The sequence below is a fragment of the Pholcus phalangioides genome, unplaced genomic scaffold (assembly GCF_987345545.1).
Source record: "Pholcus phalangioides strain wild (caught in Gottingen) unplaced genomic scaffold, Ppha-v1.0 ptg000017l_1, whole genome shotgun sequence".
NCBI lineage: Eukaryota > Metazoa > Arthropoda > Arachnida > Araneae > Pholcidae > Pholcus > Pholcus phalangioides.
This window is the reverse complement of record NW_028301610.1, coordinates 32,314,399-32,334,988: the sequence shown is the minus strand read 5'-3', so window position 1 is coordinate 32,334,988 and position 20,590 is coordinate 32,314,399. Positions and strand designations below refer to the sequence as shown.

Sequence of the window (20,590 nt, the reverse complement as noted above, 5' to 3'; positions counted from 1 at the left end):
TAAGCCTTAGCTTGATTTTTCAAGATGCTGGTAATAAGTCAAGATGCTGCCCAACCCAGAAAATTTGCCTGTTAAAATCGTCAGCCAGATGAAGGCATTCTGTAGGTCTGTTGCTATATATGACAGGTTTCTTGTATAAAGTGAAATTAATATATAATAATGTTATTGACATTTATGTTTAATGATAATTCAAGTTATCCTGTGGTTTTAAGTTCCCAAAAATGGCTAATTTGGACAAGTGGAAAACACCTCCAGAGTAATGAATCCTCAGAATGGCTTATCTCCTCCTCTTAGCCAGATCATTTTTTAATTATCACTGCTCCTTTAAAAATATTTCAGAATTTAATTTAATGAAATAGGGATATTCTTTAACAGTGAGGAATTTAAGAAAAAGAGAATCATGAGACTTAAGCTCCTGAAAGTTTGGGTTCAATTATAAAAAAAAAACTGCGGTTCTGGCTGAAAGGTTTTATTTTTGACTTATCAGGACACTTTTGGTTACATTTTCTGCGGGGTCTGAAAAATTTGGAGAAAAAAAAATTCAGGCACCATTCTGATTTCTCAGAATTTTCATTATCTCTAAATTCATTTATTTTACCACAAACAATTTTCTTGCTGCAGTTCTGTATACAACTGAAGGTTCAGATATAATTACACAGAAGTGGGTGTGTTTGTGTGTGAACAATTATTCCCTTACTTATAATCATGGTTAATTTTCTTGATCAAATACATAGTTTAACATTCACCAAAAATGTATACTTAGACATAATATGAGATATGTACACATAAAGGATGTGCATTAGGGTGGGTCGAAAAAAAAATTTTTATTTGCAAATCGCTATAGTGCGGAAAAGTAGCTTCTTTTAATAAAAAGAAAAATGACGTAAAAAAATTTAAAATTGATTGACATTTTCCGGTCATGCATCGTACTTGAAGTTTATGAAAATTGACGAAGTTGAACATTTTTCTTAAATTTTTTTAATATTACTTAAAATTTGATGATCAATGTGCAAAAGTTTGTTATGCTTATTTTATGGTTCAATAAAGTAAAATAAATTAAAACATCATTGATATTGCAATGTTTATCGATCGCACAATGTGTTCGAAAAACTGGAATTGACCAAATTTTTACAAGTTTCATTGTACAGCTCTTTTCATGCTTTGTCAGAACAAAACGACCCAGAATTTATCATGAAGAGGTAGCTGCACATTGAGTTTCACCTACACTCTATTCAATCAACCATCCAAAGTAGGAGAGTGTATGTACTTTACATTAAAGTTACCAAAATTGACTAGGATTTACTGGTTTACAGTTTCTTCTATTGCTTCTTTTCCAAGTGTTCATGTTTAAAGTCTAACTTTTACACAATGAAACTTGCAAAAATTTAGTCAATTCTAGTTTTTCTAACACATTGCGCGACAGATAAAAATTGAAATATCAATGATGTTTTAATTTATTTTACTTTATTGAACCATAAAATAAGCATAACAAACTTTTGCACATTGATCATCAAATTTTAAGTAATATTAAAAAATTAAGAAAAATGTTCAGTTTTGTCAATTTTCATAATCTTCAAGTACTATGCGCGACCAGAACATATCAACTGATCTTATAATTTTTTATGTTGTTTTTCTTCTTATTAAAAGAAGCAACTTTTCCGCACTATAGCAATTTGAAAATGAAACTTCATTTTTTTTTCAACCCACCCTGTTGTACATACATTTTGAAGTTGTGGAAAAAGAAAATTCAATTTTCTTCCCATTTTGCCCAAAAATCCCGCCTGGGCTGGGTTTTTTACAACCCTGCTGAATACCACCTACATACAATTTCGAAAAAAGCAAACTCTCGGGGGGGGGGGGGGTCTTACCTATTTTTAAAAATTCTATCCCTTTAACTAAAATTCTATTAGATTCCTTGAAATTGTTGGAGCCGAATGGCTTCAACCCAACTGTTCCCCACTTGACATCGTTTCTGTCTATTTCCCTCCCTCTCCAGACTTCCACCTTTTTGAACTGGAAATTATTCTTGAAAAGTTTTCCAATACACATTCTATTATTATCTTCGAAGACTGGAATCTTCCTGGTATTGACTGGAAAAATATAGAATCCCTGTCTGGCAATCACAGAGTTAATAACAAAGTTTTAGATATCTTCCTTAAATTTAACTTGGTCCAATCCATCTTAGAACCAACAAGAACCACCTTTTACTCCAGCTCTACCTTAGACTTTATCACTACCTCCAATCGGATTTCAATCCTTTCTACTTCCATCTTCGAGGGCTGCTCCGACCATAAAATGCTAGTTATTAACTTTTCCCTCCATTCTATCCCATCCTACAAACTCGCCCCTAAACGTAATTTCAACAAAGAGCAAAAATTATCCACTATTGCAAAATATTCTTTGCTCTCACTTCAATGATCTCCTATCCATATCCTCTTCTAACAATATTCACACCCTCTAGACCTCTTTTAAACGTATTATAGACAAAGGCTTAGCTACAGTTCCAATTGAAAAAGTTTCTTCCAAGTATTTTCTTAATACGTGGATCACCAGAGACATTATTCATCTAAAGAGGAAAATCCACCTTATCACTTTCAACTATAAAGCCAACAAATCCAATTCACTCAAATCTGTAATTTCAGCCTCCACCCGAGATCACAGCAGAAACCTCATTTCCGCCCAAAAGACCAAATACCTCTCTCGTTCTCCACTCGATTACTTAAAAACTAATCCAACAAACTTTTGGAGTTACCTTAGACCTAAATCTGTTGGTCTCACTTGCCTGAGAAGTTCAAATAAATATACATTCTTCTCCTTCAGAGATGGCTGCTGAATTCAATTTAGCGTTCTGCTCGGTTTTTTCAGTAGCTCCTGCCCTCCCCAATACTCTTTCTGATTCTATCCACAACTCGTTCCCAATATCTTTCTCCAAACAGGGTATTCTAAAATTATTGAAAAAACTGAAACCCTATTATGTTGGCCCCGATGACATCCCAAATTCCATTCTTAAATTCTGTGCTGATGCTAACTACGTTTACCAGAAGTGTCTAAACAAACTTTTCTTCCTCTGCCGTAATCTTAAACATTCCACTTGGGATATCAGACAACTTCGTTACCAACTTATATCTACCCCGTTCTTTCCTACGTCGCTGAAATCTGGGACCCCTACACCTCAAGTAATATAGACAAACTTGAATCAATCCAAAATAAATCCACCCAATTTGCTCACGACTTCTGGTCATCTTTTGTTTCTGTGTCCTAACTTAAAAACAAACTTCATCGCCTCCCTCTCTCTACTCTTCATCTCATTTCTCTATCAACATTGTCATATAAAATTTTTCATGGTCAATTCAAACATAGATATCTCTGGTATCTTAGCCAAACCATCCTACATCTCTAGAAGACTCTACCATTCCCTTAAAATAAAACAATTTTTGCTTCCACTGACTGCTTTAAATACAGCTTCTTTCATCATACCATTGGTGAATGGAACAAACTCCCAAGCTCTATTGTCGAATCCCCCATGATCATTAGTTTTTTGTCCAATATCAAACAATATCTGTCATTTTCAATCGCATCCTCTTGTATAGGCCCCAGAGACAACAATATTGTGTGTATAATAAATAAATAAATTTTGCCAAGAGTTCAAAGATTTCCAAATTGAAGAAAAAAATTGATTAGGATCAAGAAATCTCAATTCAAAGATACAGATAAATAGGTATCAATTAACCCTTCAAGCTGGTTCAGAAATTTAGTTGAAGAAAATGGTTATAATGACTCAAAAAAATCTTCTAACAGGCCCCAAGGCTAGCCGTAGATATTCAGGAAGTGTGATGGCACATCAGAAAAAAATCTCAACAGAGAGACTGCAGTGTAACAACAATCAGCAAATGGGGCCTGCCACCTGTGACCTATCACGTACTGAGATCTGTGGAGGAGTTAAAATACAAGCCCTTTTTTTTCAATTTGTTCCTGTATAAAACTTGCAAATATTAATGGGATACAAACAACTGCTTCTTGTCAAATTCTGTGCATTGTAATGTTTGCAAATAAATCAAAAATTACATAAAGAAATCACAGTAGGTGTAAAAATTGAGTCTGATAATATCCATTGAGATTTCCCATTTAAAACATTTTCCAGCTTACAATGTTTTGCAATGTATATGACGATTTTTTTAAAAATGTTATAAGCTGGATCCACTGTATTTTTTACTATAAATTTACTCCTTCATATTTTTCTGATTCATTTCACTCAATCATATTGATTGAGTTTTAAATGAAGATTGGCAGTTTCAGCACTTAAATTACCAAAATCACTAGATTACTGGAAATCAATTGAAAAAGCTCATTTGAATAATATAAACTTCTGTGCGGTGATGTTTCCCCTCTTCCCCAGAAAACCCACCTTGAAACACTGGATTGCTGGACTAGTGCACAGCCAGATTATCGAGAGTGTCTGTACAACTTTTTAGGGCTAATCCCAAGTGTCCCTTATTGAGAGATTTCACTGTATTGTAAATATTCATTCATCACTACATTGCATTTTAATGAGTGGAAGAGAAATCTTATAGAAAATGTACAGATTAGGACTACTTTTATAAAGAAAAAAAATAAATACATATAAAATCTTACAATTCAATCAACTTTGGCCTCTGAGCTTTGCATTCTTGAAGGATGTCATCTTCATCCATCAGTTCTTTCAGTGTAACATCCTAAAACATTGAAAAATACATGTTTACAATATACATAAAAATGTGATAAGTTCCATACATTTTTCAACATTAATACATATAGAAGTAAAAATGCTGCACTTCAGCAAAACAAACATCACAAACGAAAAGTTAATTCAGCCAAATTTCTATGTAATGATATTCTGTTAAATAAAAAAAATTCATTGTAGAGCAGTGTTTTTTTCCAAAAAAAAAAAAAAAAAAAAATATATATATATATATATATATATATAAAAGGTGTGTCTTCCAAATGATAAAGCCACATACAATATTCTATAAATAACAATTTATTTTTTCAAAGTGAAAATTCTTTTTTAACTAGAAATCTGGGGATGTACCACCTTCTGATTCTTAATAAGAATACGCTTCTTAACTATGGATTTGATCTTTAGTTAAGAATCGAGAGAGAACTTTGCTACCACATTCTTAACTAAGAATCGTTTTTGTTCCATAGTTAAGAATCGAGTTAAGAACCAAGGCTACCCACTTCTTAGCTTGATTCTTAGTAAACATTTTTTTCTTCTATGCGAGATAACTTAAATTCTTTCTTTAATAGAAGTTTTCTATGATTCATATTTTAAAAAATGGAAAAAAAAATTAACAATGCATTTTTATTTCAAAATAAGGAATTCGTCAGACATTTTAAGTTATCGAAAAGTTATCTGAAGGTTGTGTGGGAGAGTTGAAAACAGTGTTAGAGTCTATATACAGCACATATATGTTGATAATAGTGATGAAATATCGGATTATTTCAATAAAGTTTGATAAATTTAGCTACATTTATCACATTTACCAGTGATTATGCATAATTCTCAAATTTTCAATCCATAAATATCATGATCGATGAGTCGTAAACACAATTTTTTTCATATTATGGGAACTTAGTATAACTCATATTATGGAATTATTAAATTCAAATCATATATGATTTAAAATTTTTTATTAGTTTAAAACTTGAGAGAAAATTGAATTTCGCCCACAAAATATGTGAGATAAAGCTTTAATCGGCCGAAATATAATTGTACATAAATTAAAAATCATTATTAACCTGCAGCTGCATTTATTTTTTTCACATACTTCGGTGTACGTGAAAAAGCCAACATTACAGAAGCGATGACCATTTTTAATATTGGTGTATTATCTGATCACTATATATTATTTTTATTTGGCCATGAAGCAGCTATGCAATACATGTACAGTACCACGTTCATTTCGCCATGACAATTAATTTAAAGAAACATGAAGCATATTATAAAAATTATTGTTAGTCTTGTAATGTTAGCTTCACTTACATACATAATGTAAACACAACAATGATTCATTTATCGCATTAACCATGGTTTGACAATTATGCATAATGACCTACAAATGTGATAGATTCACGGTATATGAGCAAAATTTATCAAACTTACCGAAATGGCCGGCAATTATTTATATAATAACCGCAGCTCTTTATCACTTTCACCATAACATATATACTTGCAGCATAGCCCCTCTTCATGGAAGGTGGCAGGGATCCATCCCAGTGAACGTGGGATGAATCTTTGATTCGAATCATATCGGATGATTAAGTATGGATATGTTTGTTTTTTACTGTAACATGTTAAAAAAATATTATGTATTTATCATTTCTTCAAAACCGTATTCACATTTTCTGAAATAATCTCCGCCATTTTTTCAGACTAGCGTCGCTCTAAAATTTCTTTTCCTCCTTATCTTGTCAACAACAAGCTGTTGTTAATTTTTAGCTGGGCGCTGATTGGCCAATGGCGAAATTCCCCAAAAGGGAAATTTATCGGCCTGTCCATCGTCACGTGACCTTAAGAATAACTTTTAACAATCACATCGTGGTTGCATTCGGAGCTTGATTCTTAACGTGATTCTTACGTATGGATGATTGGTTATTAAGAATCAGAAGGTGATACACCCCGACTGCACAGGATTAAAACTATTATAATAATTTAACATATATCTGCATTTCTTATGACAAAAAAAATTAGATCAAATAGTGGAATCAAAACCTGCCCCAAAATGATAAAGTCTCTCAAAAAAATTGGTGTTCAATTATATTTTTAGCATCCAATAAATTTTCCATTGTTTTTTATAATGTCAAACACTCCTCTAGGTATCAATTCAACAAGTTTTTGGCAATGCTGCAGAGGAGTATTTTGCCACACTTTGAAGATTACCTGTTCAAGTTCTGAAACACTGTTGTATTGCTTGCCATGCATATACACTTTACGTGCCACTGTAGCCCACGTGTTTTCCATCGGATTGAGGGCTGGAGAACATGTGGGCCAGCCCATCACTGGAATCCCACTAGCAAGGAATCATTCCCAGGTCGAATTTACATTGTGATAGGGGTGCATTGTCCTGTTGAAATTGAGCTGTGGAGCCATTGAGATTCAAAAAATGGAATTAGAGATACTGATTCAACAAGTTCTTAATATGCCTGAGCATTCAGACGTTCAGATATAACAACTATTGTATACCCACGCTGAGTTGGCCTCTGGCTATGTCATAAAACGGCATGCGCGATTCCATTTATCTTCTTTTGGTAAAAAGGTCGCAGGGAAAAGGAGCAGGTTGGTATTTTTCCGTTGCCGTCTTTTGCGCTATTTTAGCGAGTTTTTCCTTTCCCCCATTTCCCCTCTTTGGAAAATGAACCCTTCCTTCACGTGTCAAGTCTAGAGGAAAACTCAGTAGGGGCATACAGTAACTGCACTTTCCCACTTTAGCACTGAACACACCCCACATGATTACACCTCCGCCTCATTGTTGACGCTAAAGGTAGCTTAGTTCTTCCTTTCTGATATCATGCCAATAATATTTCCAGCCACCTGTACCGTCCAAATTACTTTTTTCCTCACTCTAAATGACATTATGTTACTAGGAACTCCATGACATATATTTCGCTCAATGAAGTCTTTCCTGTTTATGATACTCACTAAGTTTCGGAAGAGTACGCATTTTGCGATGGCAGATGTATTTATAATGCTGAAGAATGTGATGAACTGTAGATTTAGCATCTTTTCCTGATGTGAATGTAGCTATTTTCCTTAAACTTATGAAAGAGTTACTTACTTTGCATAGAATCACACTTTACTGGCATTTCCTCAACACAGGAGAATGACCTTTAGTCTTTCTTGTGCCATACAGTCCCTTTAATTTCAAATAATTACAAACTATTGCTCGGGATCAGCAATGACGGCTGCATTTGCATGATCATTGCATGACGGCGCGATAAACATAGATGGCTCTATCATTTTGGGACACTTTAAAAGTGAGAGAATATTCGATAATTTGTTTATCCTTTGAAATTTTTAGCAAATTTTTTTCCCAAAAAGATTTAATAAAACCTAAGTATTTATATTATATATCAGGGTCATTCCATGTCAAATCACCCGGCCATGACACCCATAGTCTCAGATTTCAATGATTTTTTTTTATTTTGTTGCTTTTACCATCCTTATTAACCGTGAGAAATATTTGCATATCTCTAAAACTTTTTCAATTTTCAATATATTCAAGTGCAATTTTCACTAAAGTGTTCACAAAAACATACAGAATATGAATAAAAATAATTCATATGCTTAAATTTGAAATTTACATGTAAAAAAATTACGTAAACTTTGTTTTTGTGGAATTTTTCGTCAGAAAAAATACAATTTTTCTAACATAGTTTTAGACCAGAGGCGCAGCAGTTACCAAAACAACTTTTATTTTAAATTTCTCCTAAATATATGAAGTAAAATACTGCTTATTATTATATACTGTTCATTATTTTATGAAGTAAAATACTGGAGAAAAAAAAATAGTTTTTTTACCATTAATATGTTTATTCTGGCTCGCAACAAAAAATTCATCTAAATAAGACTGGATCGCTCTGATTTCAAATCATTCAACTAGATACTGATATACAACCCATCATCCCAGATTCCAATTATTATTTTTTGTTTATTACTTCTACCATCCTTGTTGACCATGCAAAATTTCATGTACATATCTTAAAAATCTTTTGAGAAAAAAAATGTTTTCTAATCTCACAAATGACGTTTCTAAGGCTAACCATTCAAGCAATATTATTTATGAAAAAATATAACTTTGCAGATTTTCAATCCATTCAAAAGAAATTTTCACTAAAATGCTCACAAAAAAATGCAGATTATGAATATAAAAGAAAATGCAAACCTTATAGAGGAAAAAAGTCATTTAAATTCAATTTTTTTATTAATTATTAACTTTTTAATTTTTAACACAATTTTTTAAACACTTTTTTGGATGCAAAGCATGAATTTTAAATTTTTTTTAAATTTAATTCTATTAATATATTAAGAAAGAAGACTTTAGAAGAGTAAACATTATTTTGACGGTTAATACATTTGAGTAACAAAACACAATTGTACTTATATGACTAATTAATTTGTACATTTTGTACAAATAAATATTATTTTGACAGAGTTAATTCAAAAAATACTCAATTTAACCATCACAACAAGGGGAAAAGTTTCAAATTTTAACTCTGGCCCTTGCTTCATGGAATAAGGAAAAAAATCTGTGAAGAGTTCAATGTCATTGAATATGCTGTGCGAAAAGCAGGAGAGCTTTTGTAAATGAAAAAGCAAAGGTGAGCCATTGTGTTTTGAAGAATCAAAAATTAAATTTCAACTATTTTTTTGCAATCAAATTTTTTAATGCAAAGGCTTAAATTTTCTTTCCTAGTCATAATCTACATTTTTTGTGAGCATTTTAATGGAAATTTCATTTGAATGGATTGAAAATCTGCAAAGTTATGATATATTTTCACAAATAATATCGCTTGAATGGGGTTAGCCTAAGAGACGTCATTTTTGAGGTTAGAAAACATTTTTTGAGATATGTTTATGAAATTTTGCATGGTCAACAAGGATGGTAGAAGTAATAAACAAAAAATAATAATTGGAATCTGGGATGATGGGTTGCATTTCAGTATCTAGTTGAATGATTTGAAATCGGAGCGATCCAGTCTTATTTCAATGAATTTTGGTTGTGAGCCAGAATAAATATATTAACGGTCAAAAAACATTATTTTTTTTCTCCAGTATTTTACTTCATATATTTAGGAGAAATTTAAAATAAAAGCTGTTTTGGTAACTGCTGTGCCTCTGGTATAAAAATACATTAGAAAAACTGTATTTTTTATAATGAAAAATTCCACAAAAACAAAGTTTACATAATTTTTTTGCATGTAAATTTCAAATGTAAGCGTATGAATTATTTTTATTCATATTCTGTATGTTTTTGTGAACACTTTAGTGAAAATTTCACTTGAATATATTGAAAAATGAAAAAGTTATGATTTATGTTCTCAAACAATGCCACTTAAAAATTGAGCCTCGGAAAAGTCATCTGCATCATTTTTTGATAAATTTCATCATTTTTTTTCTCAAAAAGTTTTAGAGATATGCAAATAATATTTCACACGATTAATAAGGATGGTAAAAGCAACAAAATAAAAAAAATCACTGAAATCTGAGACTATGGGTGGCATTTTGCCGGGTGATTTGAAATGGAATGACCCAGCAGCTCTTATCAAAATAAACTTATATTTAGGAAAAAGCAAAAAATACAGGTGGCTCTATTGTTACAGGTGGGTAAAGTATCGTATCGGCTCTATCGACACACCTTATATCAGGGCTGGACAAGTCCCAGTTGCCATGGTGATTAAAAAATTTGTGCTGGCGATTAAAGTGTTTTGCACTTGGGTACTATAGGGGAAATTCTAATTTTTGGGACAATAATGGACCAACGTTTTCGAAATTAATGTTTATTTCTGTGAATGAGTCTAAACAAATTCACTGAAAAAAAAATGTTTCCCCTCAAGCTCTTTAGAGATAAATGGCTGGAAGAAATGAGGAGAGGCAGAGTAAGGCAGTTAGACTATAGACATTCATCAATTGTTCAGTATGCTTATGGCTATAGGCAGAGTAGAGAGGGAGAGATAACTGTGAAGTTTGGGAAACTAAAGGAAGAAAAAAGATTGTGAGCCTAAAAAATGAGAAAAAAAAATTTGGTGAACAATGAACAAATAGTATTAGGCTCAAGGGACAAATAGTATTAGGGGAGGCTCAAGCTTATCTGCCACCTGGGTACAGCCTCAAAGCCTGTCACGAGTCTGAGAGCTCTTTAGCCAAGGTGACTTTGGGATATACCTGATTTTTTTTTTAGTACAAAGTCGCATACCATTGTTTACTTAACAAAATGTCAGTAACCATATGTCCTGCTTTTAAAGAAACTGTCCTGCATTTTGGGCCAGTATTATTTTACTGTTCTTAATTATACCAGACAACTTGATCCACATTACCACTCTCATCGATGAGCCATTATTACTTACACTTATCCCTTAATTGACAGTTCTAGAAAAATTACTGTTTGGGGGCACCACCATACAATAGAAATGCAAAAATATAAACATATACTTTTTGTTCTAGTTATAAAACAAGGTGGTTGTTTTATATAAGAAATTAGTGATAATTATTCCATCCTGCAAAAGGGTCTCGTGTGTAGTAAGGGTGGCCCTGGGGAATCAAACCCAGAACTCTATGTTATTTCTGCCTTGAATGAAATGGGTTCAATTATTGTTGTTGAAATATATTCAAAGTCAGTGTTGAGGATTAGTTTTCCATAGGTCTCTTCCCCCGTACCTGGCACCTAAGAAAATTTTCTGGCTTCCAAGTTTTTTTTTTTTTAATTTGTCCAGCCCTGATTTATATATATAAGATACTCTCACTAATCTGGCACATATCAGACCAGGGTGTGTCGGATTACAAGAAGTCAATTGAAAAACCCTATTTGAATATAAACTTCTGCGCACAGACATACACAGTAACATGTTTTCCTCTTCTATATATATTCTAAGAAAACCCGCCTAAAAAATGCTAGATTACTGGGTGGGCCAGAATATCAAGAGTCTACTGTAATTACTTCAGGGTTCCCAGCAAAATCCGCTTGATCATTTCCCTGACCAAATTTAAAAATTTCCCTGACCAAATTTAAAAATTTCCCTGACCAAATGCGCGTACACTGACACACGCATATGTAATTCTAAACCATCTAATATCACTAAATCAGTGATTCCCAATGTGGGTGTTAACGCCCCCTTGGGGGGCGATGGAATGTTCCAGGGGGGCGGTAGAAGCTACAGGTATAACATAGGATCCTATGGGTTAGATTGCGTTGCAGGCGATGGGAGAAAAAAATTTCTGAAGGGGGGCGAGATGGGACAAAAAAGGTTAGGAAACTATGCTCTAAATCAGTGATTCTCAACCGGGGGCCCTAGGATATTTCAGGGGGGCCACGGAGGAAAATCTTGCAAAAGGGGAGCCACGGCTACTGATACGGGGGCCACGAAGAAATTTGTGACATTAAATTTTTTTTAGTCACTGATTAAAAAAATTTAATTTCAAACAAAATACATAGAATATCTTTTTCATAATTTTTCCCCATTCAAGTAACATTAACATGAGGAAGGAAATAAAAAAAGTGGTTCATGTAATCTCAGTGGTTTTACGACTTGGGGGTGATAGTAGGCCCTGACACAAACTATAGAAGAGGTTTAAGCAAAATGGAATAACTGTAAAGACAGAAAATTGTGTGTTCAGACTTTTCATTCAAAGAGGGCTGCCATAAAGAAAACAGACAAAGATTTATTGACCATTCATTGACATTCTTTTGAGTGCTGGTAGCAGGGTTGGTAAAAAAACCGGTTTTTTTGAAAAAAACCAAAAAACCGGGTTTTTTTGGTTTAAACCAGGTTTTTTTGGTTTAAACCGGTTTTTTTGTTTTAAATAGTATTAACATTAAAAACAATAAAATATCTGAAAAATCATTCAAACTTCCAATAATTAACTAAAATAAAATGTTTATTAATTTAATTAACACTATTCCCATGCTAATTAATCAATAAATATTTCTTACATTTTAACAAAAACCAACTTTTGCAATTTAATTATTTTTTGCTTAACTCAATGGATTACTGAGTGTTTGAAAATTCTTTTAATGTTATTATTAATCATGTAATATATAAAGGTTTTTCTCCAGTTACTTTCAGTATACTTAATTAGGAAGCTATTTTGCAAAAAGTAATAAAAATTAGGTGAATATAATGTATTTAATGAAGCATAAATAATGCAGATTAATTAGCAATGGTTTACGATATACGGGGTGATTATAACTAAGGTTCTGATTTCAAAACACTGTAAAAAAAGAATGATTGTCAGAATGACTTGAAAATTGACATGAATATTCCTGAAAAAATTCAATTTTATTTGATAAAGGGGAAAAAATACTTAAAAATGGAAAATTAATGACATCATCCAACATGTGGGAAATTTGCTCGCAGAATGGAAACGATAGCCAGTCATGGCAGAATGATACCTTAATTATAGTATTTCACAATTTCATAATTCATGGAAACATCACAAAAAAAAAGAAGTAATTGAACAAATAACTACAACTTACTTAAGAAATGTTAAATATGTTGTCCACCGCGTGTTCTGGCTATGAGGTTGAAAGTACAAAAATTCTTGTTCAACAACAGAATCAGAGTATGCCCCATGGTCATAATGTGGATGTGCTTGCAATTCAGCTTTATTAAACCACTTAATCTGACCACTGTTTATAACATTTTGAGGTATCCCCACAGCCAGAAGTTGCAAGGGTTAAGGTGCATCCTGTCAAAATGGGTCTTTAGCAGCTGGTATTGCAATGTGCATCTTGATAGAAGTTCTATCCACACACTGATGCTGCTGCTCTGAAATGATGTGGTTGCACAAAATAGATTATACTGCTGGCCAAGTACAGCATCGTCTACTTGCACATTTTACACTTTTTTCTTTTGCGAAAGAAACTTCCATTGCTTCAGGAGTATCCATGCAAATTTTCAAGTCATTCTGATCAGTACTTATTGTATAGTTTTGGAATCAAAACTTTAATTATAATCACCCTGTATATAGCTGATCATTTTTCGGAAATCTGTTACTACTATACAGTAGAACCTTGATTAATTGGACTTAACAGTGTGTGTGTGAAAGTATAAAAAAAAACAACTATTGAGAGAGAATATTAAGATTGGGAGATATACAGTAGGAGATGTGCTACTTCTTATGGGAAAGAAAATGAAAATGTATGTGAGGTAATGTTAGAACTAGTACACTAGTCTGTCCTTTAAGGACAGCTGGTGTCTTTATTGGATTATAGGACCACCTGCCCCTAGCATGATGGTGTCACTACTGTAGCTGCTGCTTTGTGAAGGGAAAAAAAAACCCTGTGAGATAATACACCATTACATTTAGATGTGTGATGCAATCCTTATTCATGAATTTGCTAAAGATAGAGCATCAGAATGTAGCCAAAGGTTAGAAAATGTTGTAAGAATGAGAAATTTAGGCTTTTATATATAACTTTAAATGACTAAGATACTTCATATGAAAAATATATATATATTCTGGCCACTTTTATGAGACTTTTTGAAAAAAACCACTTACAAAATCTTATGTCATTTAAAGATATACCATCAGGATGTACCCCAAGGATATAAAATGTGGTAAAAATGAAACATTTTGGCTAATAATGAACCAATATGATATTTTCAAGGAAAAAAAATTTATATTTAGGCAACTTTTATTTGATTTTTTGAAAAAAACCGAAGTGGTTTTTTTAAAAAAACCACTTGGTTAAAACCAAGGTTTAAACCATGGTTTAAACCAACATGGTTTAAACCAAACAACCCTGGCTGGTAGTAAATGTAATCCAAGAAGTAGATGAATGAAAAATGAAAGCTAAATTGTAAAAAAATCCATCGTTTTCATGCAATTACAGATGGATAGCCATCTAGTTTAGCACAAAGCTATCTTCAACCAGCACTGAGTGGTCTGATGGGGAATATATTTATAAAATCGAATAGAGAATGCTTGGGTATTTTTAGGACTCTGGGGTATTTTTTATGAATTTTGAAAGGGGGTGCCAATCCATTGCCTCTGCTGAAAAGAAATAAAGTCAAATTCAGTTATAACGAACTCCAAGAGACCAAATCATACGAGGAAAAATACTGCAAAATTTAATTTTTTAAAACTACATTGCTATGATAATGTATGGGACAAAGGCAGTTTAAGTGAGGGTGCGACGCACCCGGGCGGCAGCGCAAACTTTATTTAAGACAACAAAATTTAACACAGTAAAAATTCATGACATCACGCTATTGAGTCATACTATACCTCGACAACGGAAATGTTGAGAAAATAGACAAGGCCTCTGATTGTAATACCAGAAACAAGAATGTAAGCTATCCGGGCAGCTCGAGACAAAATCTGTACCCATATGGGACTTATTTTTTGCGCCTCCTACCTATTGCTCCCTCCATAGCCCCTACCTCCTGCGTCAGGGAATCTCGTGGGGCCCATGCCCGATTTTCCACGGAGTCCCTTCTACAGTTAATTTATTGAGTGAAAAAGAAAAGTTATAAGGATTTAGTCCCCGGCCTCAAGCTGGAGCCCTGTCAGCCCTACCCTAAGAAGGTGTCATGTCCCTCCCTCATAATTTATCCAAACAATTCTTAACAAAAAAATTTTTTCGGCCCTTCATTTCGGATTTTGCGAACCTCCAGACCGGACAGTTTGGTTTTTTTTTACCCATTCACCCCGGATTTAGCATCCTCTTAAGCAGTGCCCCGTGTGGCCGCAATGGGTCGCATGGCCAAGTGCTACCCCTGTACTCTATTACAAGGACCATGTGTGCATTTTGGTTTCCTCACCCATGGCTCCCACAAGAACCCGGGATAATTCTCATAATTTTTTTGGCCTTTTCAGGCTATAAATTAACTATAGAAGGGGCCGTGAGAAATCTGACTGGGAGCGGGCCTGCAAAAGATCCCAGCCTAGGGACCCATACCTTCACTCAGAATTTGATCCACAATAGTCAAATGAAAGCAAAGGAAAAATTTGGTTTTTCATTGTCCGGCCCCTGGAATACCAGAAACACCTTTGAAAAAATTTTCTTAATAAAAATTACCCCGTTAAATATCTTTACAGGATAAGTGATGATGGCTCACAAAAATAAGCGTTCTTTCAAGGATTAAGTTATCTGGCATTTATTAAGAATGGTAAAATAATTCTAGAACAAAAAATTTTCTACTTCAAAAGCGGGACGTATGGTCACGCACATTTTGCACAGTAAACAAAGATGTGCTGCTTTCTTCTGAAAAAAAATCAGGTTTATCTCCAGGTGCCCTTCACCGAAGCCCTATCAGCTTCCTGGCAGGGTCACCAGTAGGGGCGGCACATGAGGCTTCGCACCCGGGCGGCATGTAAGCTCGAGCCGCCCCTGTATTGGGACTTCCTCCAAGATTGACACCACATCTTTAAAGTTTTTTTAATCGATACTGTAATGCTTCCTTTTAACTGCCCTACTACTTAAGCCTGCAACATCCCAACAATCCTATAGTTGCAAAAGTATATGAAAGTTTATGTGCTATTCTCTGTGGGTAGGCGTGTGAGGAAAATAGGTAAGTATTTTTGTGAAAACAAGTATTTTTTGGACAGTCTAATTTGAATTTATCAATCATAGAGAAAAGCTTTTCTAGAGGGAAAATATGAAGTTGACAGTTAGTAGGCCTATAATTTTTTTTTAATCAATATGATCAGTCACTCTTGATATCTGGTAATAATAATTTGACTTTATTTTTAGTTTACACTTCTCTATTTTAGGGGATAAGTGTAAGTAATAATGGCTCATCGATGAGAGTGGTAATGTGGATCAAGTTGTCTGGTATAATTAAGAACAGTAAAATAATACTGGCCCAAAATGCAGGACAGTTTCTTTAAAAGCAGGACATATGGTTACTGACATTTTGTTAAGTAAACAATGGTATGCGACTTTGTACTAAAAAAAAAATCAGGTATATCCCAAAGTCACCTTGGCTAAAGAGCTCTCAGACTCGTGACAGGCTTTGAGGCTGTACCCAGGTGGCAGATAAGCTTGAGCCTCCCCTAATACTATTTGTCCCTTGAGCCTAATACTATTTGTTCATTGTTCACCAAATTTTTTTTTCTCATTTTTTAGGCTCACAATCTTTTTTCTTCCTTTAGTTTCCCAAACTTCACAGTTATCTCTCCCTCTCTACTCTGCCTATAGCCATAAGCATACTGAACAATTGATGAATGTCTATAGTCTAACTGCCTTACTCTGCCTCTCCTCATTTCTTCCAGCCATTTATCTCTAAAGAGCTTGAGGGGAATAATTTCAATGCAATTTTCCTATCTTGCAAGAACAATGTTGTGGACATTAGAATAAAAATTCTAAAAAGGCGTACGACTACATTCAAAGCAATTTAAATCTGTTTATTAGAGACTCACTGCATCTGCTGATTTCTAAAAACAGTGCAATAAATTCTCACGTAAGTCTTCACTTTGAAATATCCATAACCCGCTCAATGAGTATCTTTGTATCCGTCAACCTAAAATTTACGGTTTTTAATGTTGATACACGCATGCAAAACATATTCAGCGACGCGTTTTCACAATCTGCAAAAACTACTTGGATTTGATAGTTGGAAATGCCTAAATGCCAAAGATTTGGAGTTCGAATTAAAATTCGCAAGGGGGCCACAGGAATGAGAAATGGTTGAAAGGGGGCCATGGACAAAGAAAGGTCGAGAACCATTGCTCTAAATTATAGTCGATCCCCTCCCCGTATTTGTGGGGGTTACATTCTGGGGTGAGGAAAATATGCGAAATTGCAAATAACTGAAACCATAGATTTTTTGTTTATCTTGTTTATTGAACATCACGAGAATAGCAGGGTAACACAAAATTATAAGGGAATGTAAACGAGGGTGCAATGATTGATTGTTGGTGATGTTTTCTGAAAGAACACTGTAATTTCTGTTTGCCGTTTCTTCTTCATATCATCAAGTATGTTGGAGTATGTTGACAAGACTTCCTCTACCAATTTTTCTACATGTGAAGAACATACCATAGAGGGATCAATATCATGAGAATCATCTGGTGGTGAGCCAAAGCAGCAACTGACTTACTTTTGCCAAGCATAGTCAATATATCTAATTTTTTTTTTTTACTTTCTTTTTTTTGTATTTTCGGAGCATTATCAGTAGCACTAGACAAATGAGCCATCCCAAACAGGCATAACTCAAATTTTGTAATTAAAACATGTCAATGACAATTGCTCAGGAAAAAATCCAATAAAGGAAAAAAATGACAAATACGGGAACCGCGAATATGGGGTGGGGGCGACTATATAGCATTTCATGGTAATATACCATTGAAAAGCACATTACAGACAGATGCTAATATTTTGCCGCCAACATCACTCGTTACAAAATCAAACTGTGTATATGATCTTGCACACAACACTAGTTTCCGTGGAAATTTCACAGAGATGATTGAATTCAAATCATTCTTCAACATATAAAGGTTAAGGGCCCTTTCACACGGAGCGGATGTGGACGCAGGTCCGAAAGAAGTTTTAACAATTGGTATATACAGAGCATTTCAGACAATGTGGAATGCGCCCGCACCTTTGAAGTGTTCATGTGGGTCCGGATGGCATACGCATGTGTCAAAACCTACGTGCGGGCTCTGCATCCGCACATACAAGTTTCATACATTAGGTTATTTCGAGCTATTCATACGACGCGGATGCGGGTCGAATTAGTCCACATCTTTGGCTACTTTTTCAAGATGATTTTGCATGGAATTTTTTTAATTATTTGACATAAATATAAAAACACCATATGAAGGTCCCTGTGCATCAATAGGATGTACCCACATATATACGTCTATCCCTCCGTTTCCTTAGATAAAGGAGATATAGCAACTTTAACTGCCTTTTGTCCATACTTTTCGACCTCAGTTCGATTTTCATACCTCAAAATTTAAAATGCAATTAAAACCACTGAATTAATTCTATGGGAAGACTTCAAAAAGTTTCAGTTATATGATTTTGTCATGTAAACTGGATTCCACTTGTACTAATAAACCACACATGCACCTTGTAAACATTCCTCTGGGGAACATGTAATGAATTGATGTCAGAATGTGCTATGTATGCGTTGTGTATCTGATGTGAAGTTTATGTCTGAGGAATGCTTGTTATGTGTAGCCTAAAGGCTGTTTTTTCTTTTTTTCAAACCGAGCACAACTCAGGTCTATCGCCATAGGCAATTTACTACCTAGTGAGTTGTGCCGGAAGTGTAAGTGTGTGTGTACAGTCTGAGTGCGTATCTAGTGTTGTGTATGATTTTTCAATGCTGCCATCTATATCTCAGAAGTGAAGTGATGTGTAGTGACTGAATATTTGTACTGTTTGTAGGACTGTTGCTCTCTGTGGCGAGACTTTTTAACGGGGAGATCGGCTCGCATTTGAGCCTTGAAGTTGGGAACCACAGAAAACCAACTTCAGCCGACCACCACTGTGGCGACGGTGGGGCTCGAAACCCGGGTCCCCGCTATGCGAGTACGTCACTATGACCACTCGACCACCACAGCGGCTAGCCTAAAGGCTGCCACCTGTCTTCCAAATTTGAAAGCAAAACACATGGTACACTATTTTGCCTGTCGCATTATATGTGAATTTTAAATGTTGTTGGCCTGATTACCCTCTGTGAAGAGACTTATTTTAACCAGTCACGGCCATACACAACCATGGTGCCTAGGACAAAATCATGCGTAACGCTGGTTTTGTGTCTTTTTGACATGTTTATGAAGAAATAATTCATTATACAGCTACTGCCACCTTCATATGCATTCTTTTACTTCATCATCTTGCCAGTAGATGGGGGTTGAATAATCACATTTCAAGGTCATTATTTTCATGATGCTTTGCAAGGCTGAACCCTCTAACCTTTTTTGTCCCCTCAGATTCCACTGCAAAGATGCTTGTGTTTCACTTACTCATATATCTTTTAGCAAAGGTTGAAATGTTATGTATGCATCAATGTACATCCCCAGCAGCACTTTTTACTGCCATATGATATTTTATGATCCTAACCTCCAGCACTTCTGGGGTATCATCACATTGGCTAATATTTAGCTCTTTTTAGGAAGGCTTCTCTCCCAAGCAGTGTAGTATCAGGTAATCTAGTTTGACACCTTTTAAAGCATAAAAAAAGATGTTCTTTGCTGGTTAATGTTCAATTCCCTAAGATGTCCTCAGTTTGATTTGAGCCACGCTATCATTGTATGTAACAAAGAATACAATAGGTATTTCAATTTTAAAAAAAAAACTAATTAGAGTAACTACTTCAATTATTTTAATTGATTTTAAAATCAGTGACTAACTTTTAATGCGTTCATAAAAAAATCCCAAAATGTATTCTATTAGCTTCAAACCTCCAAAAAAGAGAAAGAAGGGGAAAATGTGTGTTCTCATAATACAGCCACTGCGGGTAGCACATAGGTAAATTAACTATTTCAGTTGCAAGAGAGGTATTCCTGTAACTATTGGGCCACTTATGGGAAATTAACTGGTCAAAAGATGACAAGGAAAATGAAAGATTAGCTCGCATATCGGCCTTGAAGTTGGAAAAACCAACTTCACCCAACCACAAACCACTATGCCATAAGCGGGATTTGAATATGGAGATCAGGTTATTTGAACCCCCTCAATAATTCATGAATAGACAATGAAAGTTTCCAATGTTTCTGTGCAGGCACCTCTGGACTCAAAAACCAGGTTGTAAGTTATGACTATTTTTACAACATTTAATGCTTCCTGTGTTAGAAAATACCTCTTTTTCCAACAGTGTTCCAATATGGGATGCAGCTGTGAGGTTGTACTTCCAGAACATACCGCTGTAAGCTACAAAA

General features: G+C 34.4%; 1 protein-coding gene across 2 annotated transcripts in view; it reads right to left on the bottom strand.

Moving 5' to 3' along the window:
* Positions 1-20,590, bottom strand: part of fmt (phosphatase 6 regulatory subunit 1-like protein fmt) — a 143,674-nt gene that overhangs the window by 108,000 nt on the left and 15,084 nt on the right. For both annotated transcript variants that reach the window (XM_089247105.1, XM_089247106.1), the window contains exons 2-3: positions 20,512-20,582; positions 4,633-4,712 (exon numbers count right to left, since the gene is read on the bottom strand). In XM_089247105.1, coding sequence (XP_089103231.1) covers positions 4,633-4,712; positions 20,512-20,571 — 140 coding nt within the window. In that variant the 5' untranslated portion in view covers positions 20,572-20,582. The remainder of the gene's footprint in view (positions 1-4,632; positions 4,713-20,511; positions 20,583-20,590) is intronic.